Genomic DNA, 12,209 nt, shown 5'->3' with positions numbered 1-12,209 from the left:
GGCTTTGCTGCCCTCTGACCCCAGAAGGGCTTCCCTGGGATGCTCGGATACTCAGCCCGAGTTCCCAGAAGAGTTTTCTGCTGGGAACCTTAAAGTGTAGCTGGCGGGTCCCCCACATCCAGGGGACATTCAGTGTCTCCGGCCTGCTGTGCCTGTTAAAGCTACTTGAGGACTCAGGTTCAATAATTTATCAGGTCACATAATAAATTCAAGGAATATCTCCAAGGTTTTGAGAACCCGAGTTTGACTTCCTCCGGAGTTTTACGATCAGGCAAAGGCATCCATCAGGACGGAGCCGAGATCCATTTGTTAAACGGGACAGCTCCCTTCAGGCAGGCTAGTTCTCGGTGTCCGCAAACCCGGGATCAGGAAAATCTGTGTTGTCAAGAAGGCAAAACGTCCTCCAGACATTCCAGGGTGTGGCCACCCCCAGGCTTGGGGCTTCCATTTCTGGCTGCTTAGAAACCGGGGGCGGAGGCAAGCGGGGGTGCTCCAGGGGAAGGAGGGGTGGATTCCATTTGTGGCAGCCCGGGCAAGAGGCAGCTGTCGGGGTGTGCTCAGGCTGGTGCGTGCAGGTGCACGTTCGGTAGGTTCTGTTCTGGGGACCCAGCCAGGGGAGCCCTGAGCACGGGCAGCAGGAGGGGTTGCCCTAGGCCAGGCACTGGGATACCTACCCCCGGGGGAATGTAGGGTCCGATCGTGAAGGTCAGCGGGGTCCTCACTTCCTAACAAGACCTGCCTGCCGGGCCGGGAGGTGCCCACCCAACTCATGTTAATGAGAGGCAGAGGCAGGAGCTGGACCTGGGGGGCAAGGCAGGGGCAGCCTCTCAGCAGGCAAGCAAAAGCCCGACACACCGTCACCGCCACCACCGCCACCGCCGCCATCATCTGAGGTAGGGACTGAGGTGGATCGATGGGGTTCTGGGTGAGATGGAGATTTGTGAGTGGCTGGGGGTCCTGGGGCTGGGCCAGGACCCCTTTGGCCCCGTGGCCCCTGTGTGAGTGGGCAGGCCACTCTAACGCTCCTGAAAAAGTCAGGGATAACGAAAGAGAAGGAAACTACCCTTGGCTTCCGGGGATGGGCTCCTTGTGGACGGAGCAACCTCTGAGGCTCAAAGGGCTCCATGAGGAAGGGGACATACACTGGCCACAGGCGCCACGGGGGCCCCGCCTGGAGGACTTCTGGGGGAGCCCGGCCGCCTGGCCCTGTGATGGCACCCCGATTTCCCGACCCCCGTGTGCGTGACGTGGGTCCTGGGGCAGGGGTGTGGCCACGAGCCCCCTGTGTCTGACGCAGGCCCGGAGGTGGGGCTGTGGCCCGTGGGTGGCTGGCACACCTTTCCCGTGGCTGTGGGGCCCGGCCACCCCCTGCAGGGACACTGTCTCCATGCACAGCATTTCCGGAGCACACAGTGACATTTATAAATGCTACATGCAGGGGACCGGAACCCCCACCCCAAATTAAACAGAACCCCAGAGAGCACCCACATTGGCCCTTGAGAAAAGCCGTCTGGGGTAGCATCTCCACGGTCTCTGCGGTGGGACTCACTTGGCAGCTGATTCCTTGCTCCAAACGGGTTTGGCCCTTTTTTTTTTTTTTTAAAGCACCTTTATGACAATCTCAGAATGGATATTTATAGGGCAAGAATGAGGGAACAGGCTAATTGTGGCTGAGATCCTGTTGGATCAACACCCCTCGGCTTCTGGCGACAGCGTGTGAGAGAGATAAGCCTCGCCCTTCATCCCGGGGCTCCTGGCCGTGCTCCCAGCGCGGACACAAGGAGGAGACCCCCAGGAGACCTCAGCCAAGCAGGTGGCAGCCTGGTGCTGATGGTCAAAGGCAGTCAGGGGCTCTGGGGACGTTCTTAGGACCCTGCCCTCCGTGTCCTCTACTGCGCCTGCTCTGGGAGCCCAGGTGCCTGCCTGCGGGATCCTGTGTGACCAGGAGCCGGGATCCCGGTGGCCCTCGGACATCCGGCAGGGCAGCTGGAACCGTGCACCCCAGGGGCGCCCGGGGCCCGCCTTGGAGAGGAGCAGTCCTCTGAGGTCTCCTCCACCTCCTCAGCTGAGTCCCAGCGAGGGGAGAGGGGCAGGGAACAGGTGCCCCTCAGGCACCACCAGAGTGGGGTGGGAAGGGCTGGGACGGCAGGGAGCAGCCGGACATCGGACCCGGGGAGTCTGCTTTGCCAAATGCGTGTCCCGCACCGCTTCCCAGGAGTCTGTGCACAGGAAAGCGAGGCTGGTCTCCTGGACGGGGTCGCGGCCTCCTTTCCGATAGTGAGGGCGTTCGGAGCTAAGTGGTCCCAGACGTTTCTCCTGCAGGCGATTCTGTCGATGCATCTGGAGAACTTCTGAGGGCTAAGCCGGGTCTCCTTTTGTGCAGAGAGTGGGGGGGGGGGGCCTCTGCCCAGCTCAGAAGAAGAGGAAGGTGTGAGGTGTGGCGAGAAGGTTTCCAGGCCACAGAACAGCCAGACCAAGGGCTTCCTGTCTATTCTCCGCGTCCCTAAGAGCTGGGCCCTCTTCCCAGGTGCCGGGCAGAGTAAGGCTCGTGGATGTGCGGGCAGCCTGTGGAGCTGGGCATCGTGTCCCCCTGCTCGCAGTTGCCACCGGGTGATGGGTCATCCGGGCTTCTTCCCAGCCCAAGGGGCCCGCAGCCAGCCGAGCCGGCCCCCACCTGCCGCAGCCCCCTGGCCACCAAGGTGATGTCCATCCTGCTCTGGCCATCCCCAACGTCCCCAAGCTCCAGGGAGAGCAGGTCAGGCCCCCGCCGGGTCTCCCACGGCCTCAGAGGTGTCTGAAGAGGGTCTGGGACCACCAAGTAATGACCACGATGGGGTGGAGCCTGCAGAAGGGGAGAAATGTGTACAAGCAGGTGGCGGGCCCACCCTGGGGGGTTTCAGGCAGTCCCCCAGTTCTGCTGGGTGACGATGTCTGTCGGTGGAGATGTGCTCCTGTTTGAAAGCTCGTTCCTAGGGCTGCATCCCTGCTGTAGCTGAGTTTTCACGTTTAAGGTTTTGTAAAATGCAGCCAGTCGGTTAAGTGTCCGACTTCGGCTCAGGTCACGATCTCACAGTTCGTGGGTTTGAGCCCCACATCAGGCTCTGTGCCGACAGCTTGGAGCCTGGAGCTGCTTCGGATTCCGTGTCTCCCTCTCTCTCTGCCCCTCCCTCGATCGCTTACTCTCTCTCTGTCTCTCATACAAAAATAAATAAACGTTAAAAAAAGAAGAAAGAAATGGCCCCTGGGCCATCCCCTCACCCTGTCTCCTGCCCAGTCTCCAGGTCTTTGTGGTCAGGAGCCTCCTTCTCCCTAGAAATAGGAATCTGTTTCTTGATCCAGAAAATACTTCCCCGGGGCCTTCTGGGTGCATCTGTGGGGAAGGTCAAGGGTTGCAGGGGGCAGGCTCAGAGGGCCCCGTGCCAGCTAAGCTTCCTTCCCTTCTGAGAGGGGTCCATGGGAGTCCTGAAGAACGGACAGGCTTCAAGGCCGGCACAGCCCTTGTCACCCCCAATGACAGCCTGAGGGGCCAGAGGAGACAGTGAGGGGGGAGAAGTCAGAGTGTTGATCCAACAGGATCTCAGCCTCAGAGCCCCCGGGGAGGGCACCGGCCCGGACCCCGCAGCTCCCCTCCTGCCCCGCCTCACCCCTTGGGGCTGTCCTCCTCCTGCCCTGGAGCTCGGTGTTGGTGGGGCCGCATCACGGGGCAGGTCCCAGGCCACCCGGCGCGAGCCCTCTCCCGAGGCCCCCGGTGCACCGCATGGGCCAGGCCCCCTGAAGCGAACCGCGAACCACGAACCACGAACCACGCACCACGCACCACGCCTCTATGATGGTAAAGCTGTCACCATTCTGGATGCGACGTCTCTGGAAACAAATTGCTCTCTGCTGACATCATGGCAATGAAATATAACTTCTTTACGAGCTGTCAGGGAGGGTTTCCCGCTGCCATTATGGCGATGTATGCACATTTGTTTTGCTGTGTGCACACGTGCGTGCGTGTGCGTGTGTCTGTGTGCACGTGTGCGTGTGTGTTGGAGCACCAAGGCCAGGCCCAGTCCGGGGACCACGGTCTCCGACGGCCATGCTGGCTTCGTGCAGCGCCCACGCTGGCCCAGGGCACAGGAAGCTGCTGGAAGCCGGGCAGGCTCTGGGTACCTCGCCTCCCTCAAGAGCCGGATGAGCCCTTCCCAGGCTCCCCCTGCTTGTGAGCAGTGCTGACCGATCACCCCTCCCCAGCCCAGTGGTCTTCCTGACCCACAGCAGGCGGTCCTGCTCTCCCAGAGCAACATGTGGGCATCTCTGGGGTCACGGTACCCCTCGACTGCCCCTGGCTCGCTCGTCCTCCGTGCTGGCCCCCTCCCCGTCCAGCTAGGAGGGTCTCCCGGACCGAGGGGCACAGGCAGTGCTGTGACACAGGGCCGCACGCGTTAACACAACACACATTTATTCCCTCACGGGAGGGGCGCTGGGAGAGCCGAAGTGCCCAGCGTGGGGCAACCCCGACTCCAGATGCTGGGGGACCGTGGGGACACAGGGTGCGGCTGACCCTGGCCTCCACTTACCTTTGTTGTTTTTTTATTGAGGTGAAAATCACGAGACAAAACCCCAGACACTTTAGGGTGAATAGCCAAGCGGCAGTTAGCACACTCACAGTGCTGGGCAGCCTCCCCTCCTCGTTCCAGAACGTTCTCACCCTCTAGAGGAGGCCGGCATCCATTAAGCGGCCAGTCTGCGGGGCATCCCCGCCCCCAGCCCTCCCTGTGCTGTCTGTTCTGGACACTTCGCAGCCGAGGCGTCTCGTTTTCTCACCTCCCCCGTGTCGCGGTCCTTTCTGTGGTCGGATTTACCAACCAGCACACGACAGACGGACAGACAGACGGCAGTCGGGTGGTTTGGGCTCCTGCGCTCGGGGACGCGGTGGGGGTGGGGTGCATCTCAGTCCCTGCCTTCTTTCTTCCGGCAGAGCCCGGGGGGCGGGGGGGGGGGGGGTCGCAGGTTGCAGGAGCCACAGACCTCGCTCCGCGGTGGCCGCTGTTACTGTCCTATGTTCTCACCTGCAACGTCTCCACGTCCGGTCTCGCCTCGTCTTCGCCGACCCTTGTTATTTTCTGGCTTTCGGCTTTTGTTGGTTTTGCAGCCGTCCCGGCGGGTGAGAGGTGGTGTCTCGCCGTGGCTTTGACTTGCTTTTCGCCGATGACACTGAGCATCTCTTCGTGGGCTTGCTGGCCATCCGCACGTCCAGTCCTCCGCCCGTCGCTTTTGTTGGGGGAGCTCCGCTTACCTTAACAGAGGCCGTGGCAGGGCGTGTTGGCCGCGGTCTGAAAGTACAACCAAATTGTAAAATAAAACCTGGGTTTCGTTTCATTTTACTTAAAGATTTGTGGACAAAATGACCAAAAGCCAAGTCTCCTCAGAGGGACATAGCTGGGGACAAGAGGCACCCAGGCAGGGGTCAGGGGAGCCCCACATCTGACTGTGGCCTGATCCTCCCAGGGCACTGGCCCTGCCTTGCCCCTACCCCCTCCAGACACCCCAGCCTCACCTCTAACCCCAAAATGAACACACAGTAACATGGTTCTAGCCATGCCTCCCCACCCCCCCCACGTGCCTCCCCACCGACCCCCACGTGCCTCCCCACCGGCCCCCACCTGCCTCCCCACCGACCCCCACCTGCCTCCCCACCGACCCCCACCTGCCTCCCCACCGACCCCCACCTGCCTCCCCACCGACCCCCACCTGCCTCCCCACCCCCCACGTGCCTCCCCACGGGCCCCCACGTGCCTCCTCACTGCCCCAGTCTAGTCGCAGATGTATCCAGGACCTGTCGGTGGAGTCATTCCCTCGTTCACTCGTCCACTCATTCATTCCTTCAGTAGATCCTCTGAGTGCAGAAGACGGGAAGGTGAGGGATAGAACAGTCCTGTCTGGGGGGCTTTTCTTGAACTAACACCGCAGCACTGACCCTGCCCCCCGCCCCACTGAGGCTTCGTGCAGGGGCTCGGCCTCATCACGCCCACGGGCCGTGGCCCCACTTGACCCATGGGGAAGCTGAGTCTCGGGGAGTCAGGGAGTGGCCTCTCCGCCCCCCCCCCCGCCGTGGCGCCCTCCCGCACCTCACGGGGCCACCTGGCGGGGCCTTAGGGTCGCCGCACCCCTCTGTCTCCCCAGGGCGGGCTGCACACCAGGGCCGCCCCCCCACCCCGGCCCGCGCCCCCAGGGATGGCGCTCCAGGAAAAGCTCTCAGTCAGAAGCCACTGCTCCCGGGGGCGCTCCCGGCTCCATTACTGTCGTCCGAGCTTCCAGGAAACGGCTCGTCTCCAGTGGCCCCTCCGCCCTCCACTCAGCTCGACGGGCTAGAGGCCCCGCGGCCCAGAAACCGCACGGCTTCCACCCGCCCGGATGCCAGAGGCCCCTCCCCCGGGACTTCTCACCCCCAGGCGGGCCCCTGGGGACCTCCTCTGGGGTCTGCAGCAGCCTCTGCGCAGGGGGGTCCTTCCTCGCGCCCGCTCAGGGCCTCCTGCTCCGGCGGGGACAGGCCATTTTCCAGGTCCTCCCGTAGGGGCTGAGCCCCGCGCCCACTCTCGCCTCCCCTCTGCGACACCCCCCTTCTCGCTCCCGGGAGATCGCCCCGTCCTCCTGGGGTCCAGTTGCCTGACCACCCTCCACGCCGCGACAGAGCTGGAGGGCAGGCTCTTCCAGAGCCGGCCAGAACCTCGGTGCCTCTCCCCACTGCACGTGGCCCCATGGGTCCAAGTGGCAGCCGTGGTGGCCTGGGGCTCCTGACGACCCAGCCAGCCCCACCCTCACCCCTGCGCCAGAGCAGCGCCACCATCGGCCCACCTGCCCACCCTTGCTGTCCCGGGCAGGCCAGGCTTGGGCGCCCCTCTGGGCCCCTGTTCAGCCTCCACAGGAGCCTCCCTGACCTCTCGCCCACATGGCCACCCAGGCCCCACCCATCCCTCCCCCAAACCCTCCCTCCCAGAGCCCCTCAGCACGCAGCATCGTGACCAGGCTTATTTGACTCCACACCCCTGCCGCCCGTGCCCAGCACAGCTGCTCGGATGTGGCTACTGAAACCAAAATTAATTAAATCAAATCAAATCCAAGGTTGGGGTCGGTTGCACGAGCCCCGTTTCGAGACCTCAGCAGCCACAAGCGCCAGGTGGCCCCGTTTGGTGAGGGCAGTGCACCTGCCTGTGCTGGAACGTTCCCCCAGATGGCGCGTGGCCCGGCCTCCGTGGCCCCGGCGGGTGCCGGGCAGGCCCCTGGGCTCTCGTTGATGAACGAAGGAGGGAGGCGGGCTGTGGGGCTTGCTGGCCGCTGCTGGGTTCATCCGCACGCACCAAGAGGCAACACCTGCCACCTTCCACGTGTCTCCAACATGTGGCGGTCTCCCTGGGGTGGGGGTTCCATCAGCATCCGACGCAGAGGGCACCGGGTCTGTCTTGACCCTCCGGGCAAGGGGCTCTGGAGGACAGCGGGGGGCCACTGCCCAGCGCCGCCCCCGCCCTGGGACCTCGGGCGAGTCTGCTCCCTCTGACCTGCTCCTATCTTCTCGCCAAGTGGGGATGACAGGAGGCCCGCCTCTTAGTGATGCTTTGAAGATCCACACGTAATCCACACAGAAGCTTCCGGAATACCTGGAAATGCCGGTGTTGTGGATAAATGAATAGAGTGCCCTGTCATCTGGCTTTGTCCTTGAGACCTTGGGGACCCCTGGGCACTGGCCACCCAACCAGCCTTTCTTCCAGGGAGAGACAGCCCTTGTCTGTGCGTGCCGGGCTGCCATCGGGAGGGTGACTATCTGGGTGATTTATGGTGGGGTCCCTTCCACGCACTCTCCCCCGCCCCCATCGCCTTGGACTCTTTGCTGTCACTTTCGCCACCCTCCCTCGCCCACCTAGGGCCCTGGCTGCCTTGACCTCCTTGGCCAAGCTCTATGACGCCCTCCTGTCCCCACCCCTGCCCACCGAGGGGACAGGGGCATGTGCAGGGGCACTGCAGACACCCCCTCACTGTCGGGGGGCCAAACGGCTGGTTTCAGAAAAGCACTTCGACCAAAGCTTGAAACCTCTCAGGGTCCCCACCTCCCCTGGGTGAACGAACCCAGACCCCCTCAACTGGGGTTGCAGGCCTGCGAGCAGGGCCTGACTGCCCCCCACTGACGTCTGCACGTGGGGGCTCCCAGACGCTCAGAGCTTCTGGGAGTTCCACACACCACCCCCCCCCCACCGCTGCCTGACACCCCCCACCCCGTGCCGTTGCCCAATCTCCTGGGCCTGCGTGGCCACTGCTTGCCAGCATGTCCCTCCCTGCCCGCCCCTGTCCCTATGTGGGGGTCCTCGCAGACCCTCCCCGTGGCACCCTGCCCCCAGGCTGGGACCCTGCAGCTCTGGGCCTATGGGAGTCTGCCCCGAGAAGTGTGGACACCCCTTCCCCACGCCCGCAGCTGGGCCAGGCCTTCAAGGCACAGGAGGCAGGGAGGTCTGTGACATGGCTTTTCTGGGACAATAGAACATCTTGCTGCCTGCACTCTAGTGGCCAGGACTCCACAGACAGTGAAGCCAGCAGCCCTCTGCTCCCCGTGTGGGCCCTGCCCCCCACCTTCAGGGAAGTGGGTCCGTCCTGCGTCCTGGGGGCCCTGGGGAGACAAGGAGGCCCACGCGGCTCACACGGCTGGGGGGGACAGTTGGCCTCCGCGGCCGGGCCCCGTGGGGACAGGCCCCTGCAGGCCGTGCCCAGCACATGCCCATTACATCATTGTGGCACGGACCCAGGACGGGGGTGCTCTGAGCGTAGCCAGGGTGTGCACGAGGATCTCCCAGTAGCGCGTGCCCCCCGGTTGCGGGCCTGGGGTACCCGGCGGTGAGCTGGGTGGCCTGGCTTTCTGTCCAAGGTGACCTGTGGTCCTCATTACTCAGAGCTGGCTTGGGAGCCTCCGGAAACCCCGGTGGCTCTGTCATCACCTGACCTGGCCCCCAATTCTGGCCAGAAGGGCACCAAGTGAGACCCTGGGTGGCCTGGGTGGGGCCCCGTCCCCGGAGGCCAAGAGCGGGGCGGAGGCGGCCGGCCTCCCCGCCTGGGTCTCCCCCGGGCACCCCCGGAACGGGCTGTGTGGCCCGGGAGGCCACTGCTCCTGCTGCAAGAGGGCCCCTCTGTCCTGGGCTGGGCTAAAAATAGCAGGGGGGGACGGCAGGGCAGGGACAGCCGGTGGGAGGCCCGTGGGGAGGGGCCGGAGGGGGCCGAGGACGGCAGCTCGGGGCCCAGGACCGGCCGTCAATGGCGCTGGTGCTCCCACCCTGTTCCCGGTGGCCGGCCAGCCGAGGCCCAGCTGACAGGCTATTTTTTCCCCTGCTTGACTAAATATGGTCAGGGAGCACAGCCCGAGGGGGCCACTTGGCCGGGGCCGCGTGTTTGGGATGCTTGGCCGGGTATATAAGGACTGCAAAGGTGAGGCGGGCTCCTGACCCGAGGGGGGCCCCCATGCCCGCTCCGGCCCCTCGGGTCAGCCCTCTCCTCCCATCCCCTCCCCTCCCCCGCCTGCGGGAGGCTCGGCGGAGGGCTGTGTGCATGTGTGAGCCTGCACACCCACGGGACCGTCCCCTTTTGTTCCGCCCTGACCTCTACCTGGCGCTGACCCCGGCTGGGGGTGCGGGAGCCTCTGCAGACACAGCCCAGCGCGGGGAGGGCTCAAGGTGCAGGGGCTCGAGGTGGCTCCTCCGTAACTCTGCATCGCCCGCCAGTCCTGCGCCTCCGGTCCCTCCCTCCCTCCCTCTCTCTCTCCCTCTCTCCTCTCAAGATCTCCCTTCCAGCTAAGTCTGCGCGGCTGCGGGAGGGCTGGGGGAAGGGCCGGTGCGGAGGGGGGTGCGTGGTGTCTTCTTTCCCTGTGCCTGCCCCCCCCGCCCCCCAAGTGCGGACGCATCGGGAGCTCTGGCCTCCCCCACCCCTGCATTCGCGATTGGCTCCGGGAGAAGGTGGATGGTGCCGCCACGGCTGCAGCATCTCCCTGGGAGCCACGCGGGCGCATCGTACCGGGAGCCGCGACCCTGCGCCCGCTGCCGCTGTCGCCAGCCCGGCTGGAGGGGCTCCGCGGTGAGTCCTGCTCAGCCGGCCCGGACGGCCCCACAAACTTGCCGGCCGCCGCGGTGGGGGTGTGCCTGCCGGTGGGTGGGAGCCGGGGCGGCGGGCCGCGTGGTTCCAGCGGGGGCGCTTTGGAGTTTTCTCCTGGCTCGCGGCTCCGTCCGCATTTGGAAAACTGCAGAGCCAGCAGCCAGCAGGCCGGGAGGGCGCGTCCAACCGGGATGCACGAACTTTGACATGCGGGCATTTTGCAAGGAAGCAGCTGCCTCCAGATGCCCGGGGTGGACGGGGGTCCTGGTGCCGGGGTGGGGGGGTCCGGGGGGGGGCCAGGGGGGAGGCCGGGGGTGGGGGTGGGGAGGGCGCGATGAACCTGCCCCGAGGCACAAAGCTTGGCGCTGGGAGTGTGGTTAAACTTACCTTGGAACTTGCAGCCTTAATGGTGGAGATGCTGGGGCAGGGGGTCCCAGGCCGGCGGTGTGGCCGCCCCAGGCTGGGACACTAGACTTCTGTAGTTTTCACGGCCCCCATGGTGGGGGGGGGGTGGAGGGGCCCTATGCTAGGTGCGCCCCGCGGGGAGCGTATGTGGCAGAGACTGGGGGCTGGGTGGGGGATGGGGCGGGGGTGGGGAGCAGCCAGGGGTCTCTGCGAGGGATCATGACCTCCACGCGGCTGGGGGCGGGGCGGGGGGGGTGGAATCGCGGCTGAGGAGTGCTAGGCGAGGCCAGGCAGGGTGCCAGCCCGCTGCTCCCCCCACCGTGGGGTCCCTTGGAGGTGGCTACCGCTCACTGTCCTCACAGGATGGGAAACTGTTTGAAAAGTGGCCGGGGTTCGTGTTGGAGCAGGGCGGAAGCTCGCGGGACTCTGGCCAGACCTAGTCTAACCCCTCCTGCCCTTTGGAGCCCCCCACTTTCCTCTGTGTCCCAGATGCAGCCTGTGTGAAGGCCTGGCATGGGGAGGGCGGTGAGGGAGGGTCCCCGGCCTGAGCAGTGCCTCTGAGGCCTCACCTGTCAGAGGCTGGCAGGGAAATTTCTCGTGCGAGGGTCTCGAGGGCACATTCTGGGACGCAGGGGGGAGTGGGGGTGCCCCGGCCGCCCTTCTCATGCGGGCTGCGTGAAGGTGATAGACGAGAGCAGCAACACGAAGATGGGACGACGGGACGTCGCTCCTCAGTGTCTTTCTGTAGGGTGGCTCTCTCCTGTCGGTGGGGGGGCCTCTTGGAGCCCAGATCACACAGCCCCACGGAAAACTCCAGCCTGGCTGTCCCCGGTGCAGCCACCACAGCCCAGGGACTGGAGAAATTGCTTACTTGCCTCTGCATGCTGCAGGCTCTGCTGAGACACAGCCCGGCCCTGGGGACGGCAGCGTCCGGACGACCCTCTCTGGGCCCGTCTGCACAGGACAGGTGGGCTGCCCGGTGGGCAGGGGCACGCGGGGGCGCCCCAGGCCTTGTCTCGCTGATAGAATTGAAGTGTGTTCAGGCCCGGGGCCTCGTCCGGCCACACCAGGACCCTGGGCCCAGCTCCTCTGTCTGTTCCCAGCCTGGCTCCTGCCCCCAGTGAGCCTGCCTGCCCCTGGCTCTCTCCCCCTGCAGGCACCTGACAGCTTCAGCGTGCCACTGCCCCATCCGCGGGCCTCACTCACCCTGGCGATGGCAAGACCCCCCCTCATGGACGCCTGACGCCCCTGGGCGCAGGCTGGCGGGGGGGGGGTGGTTAGTGCCCCTTCCTGTGGCGGGGACCTGACCCAGAGGTCACACTGCTCTCTGTCAGACTCTGCGGTTCTGACTCCTGGCTTCGGGGCAGCCGTAGAAGGCAGGCGATGGGGACGAGGGGCTGCTTCTATCACAGGGACATTCTGAGATGCAGTGACAACAATATCGATACAATTAAGTGTTCCAAAGTGCTTAGCTCGCCACTTGCTAAGTTTACTTAAACCCTCTTTAACGGGTTCATTAGAAGCTGGTGAGCACCGGGAAATTCATTAACGGGAAGGCGGCCCCTGCGTTTGACAGTAAATTGGTATTGATCAGGCCCGGTGGAGGCCGGGCGCGGGCCACAGGAGCCAGGCGCCCCTGGGCCACATCGCCAAAACTGGTGGCAGTGCTCGGTGGCCCCGGCACCCGTGTGAGC

At 64.9% G+C, this 12,209-nt stretch overlaps 1 protein-coding gene across 1 annotated transcript; it reads right to left on the bottom strand.

Annotated features, from left to right (window-relative positions):
- Positions 1–4,427: 4,427 nt before the first annotated feature.
- On the bottom strand, positions 4,428–11,748 carry LOC123384674. Its single transcript, XM_045055066.1, has 9 exons — positions 11,722–11,748; positions 11,085–11,136; positions 10,498–10,512; positions 10,033–10,374; positions 9,628–9,760; positions 7,552–7,640; positions 7,191–7,395; positions 5,782–5,881; positions 4,428–5,318 (listed from the first exon to the last, which is right to left on the bottom strand). Exons 1-9 carry the CDS (start codon positions 11,746–11,748, stop codon positions 5,283–5,285), a joined length of 999 nt encoding a protein of 332 aa, XP_044911001.1. The 3' UTR covers positions 4,428–5,282.
- Positions 11,749–12,209: the final 461 nt, after the last annotated feature.

Source organism: Felis catus, chromosome A3 (genome assembly GCF_018350175.1).
Source record: "Felis catus isolate Fca126 chromosome A3, F.catus_Fca126_mat1.0, whole genome shotgun sequence".
Lineage (NCBI taxonomy): Eukaryota > Metazoa > Chordata > Mammalia > Carnivora > Felidae > Felis > Felis catus.
The sequence above is the reverse complement of the archived record's forward strand: the minus strand, read 5'-3'. Positions and strand labels throughout refer to the sequence as shown.

Bases quoted from the DNA above. Each gene is read 5' to 3' on its own strand.
- LOC123384674 (XM_045055066.1), bottom strand. From the start codon at position 11,748: ATGAGGGGGGGTCTTGCCATCGCCAGG. The intron at 7,641-9,627 runs GTAGAGGTCAGG...CGGCATTTCCAG, and splicing joins CCAGCCGGGGTCAGCGCCAG to GTATTCCGGAAGCTTCTGTG. The intron at 5,319-5,781 runs GCACGTGGGGGC...TTGTACTTTCAG, and splicing joins TAGACTGGGGCAGTGAGGAG to ACCGCGGCCAACACGCCCTG.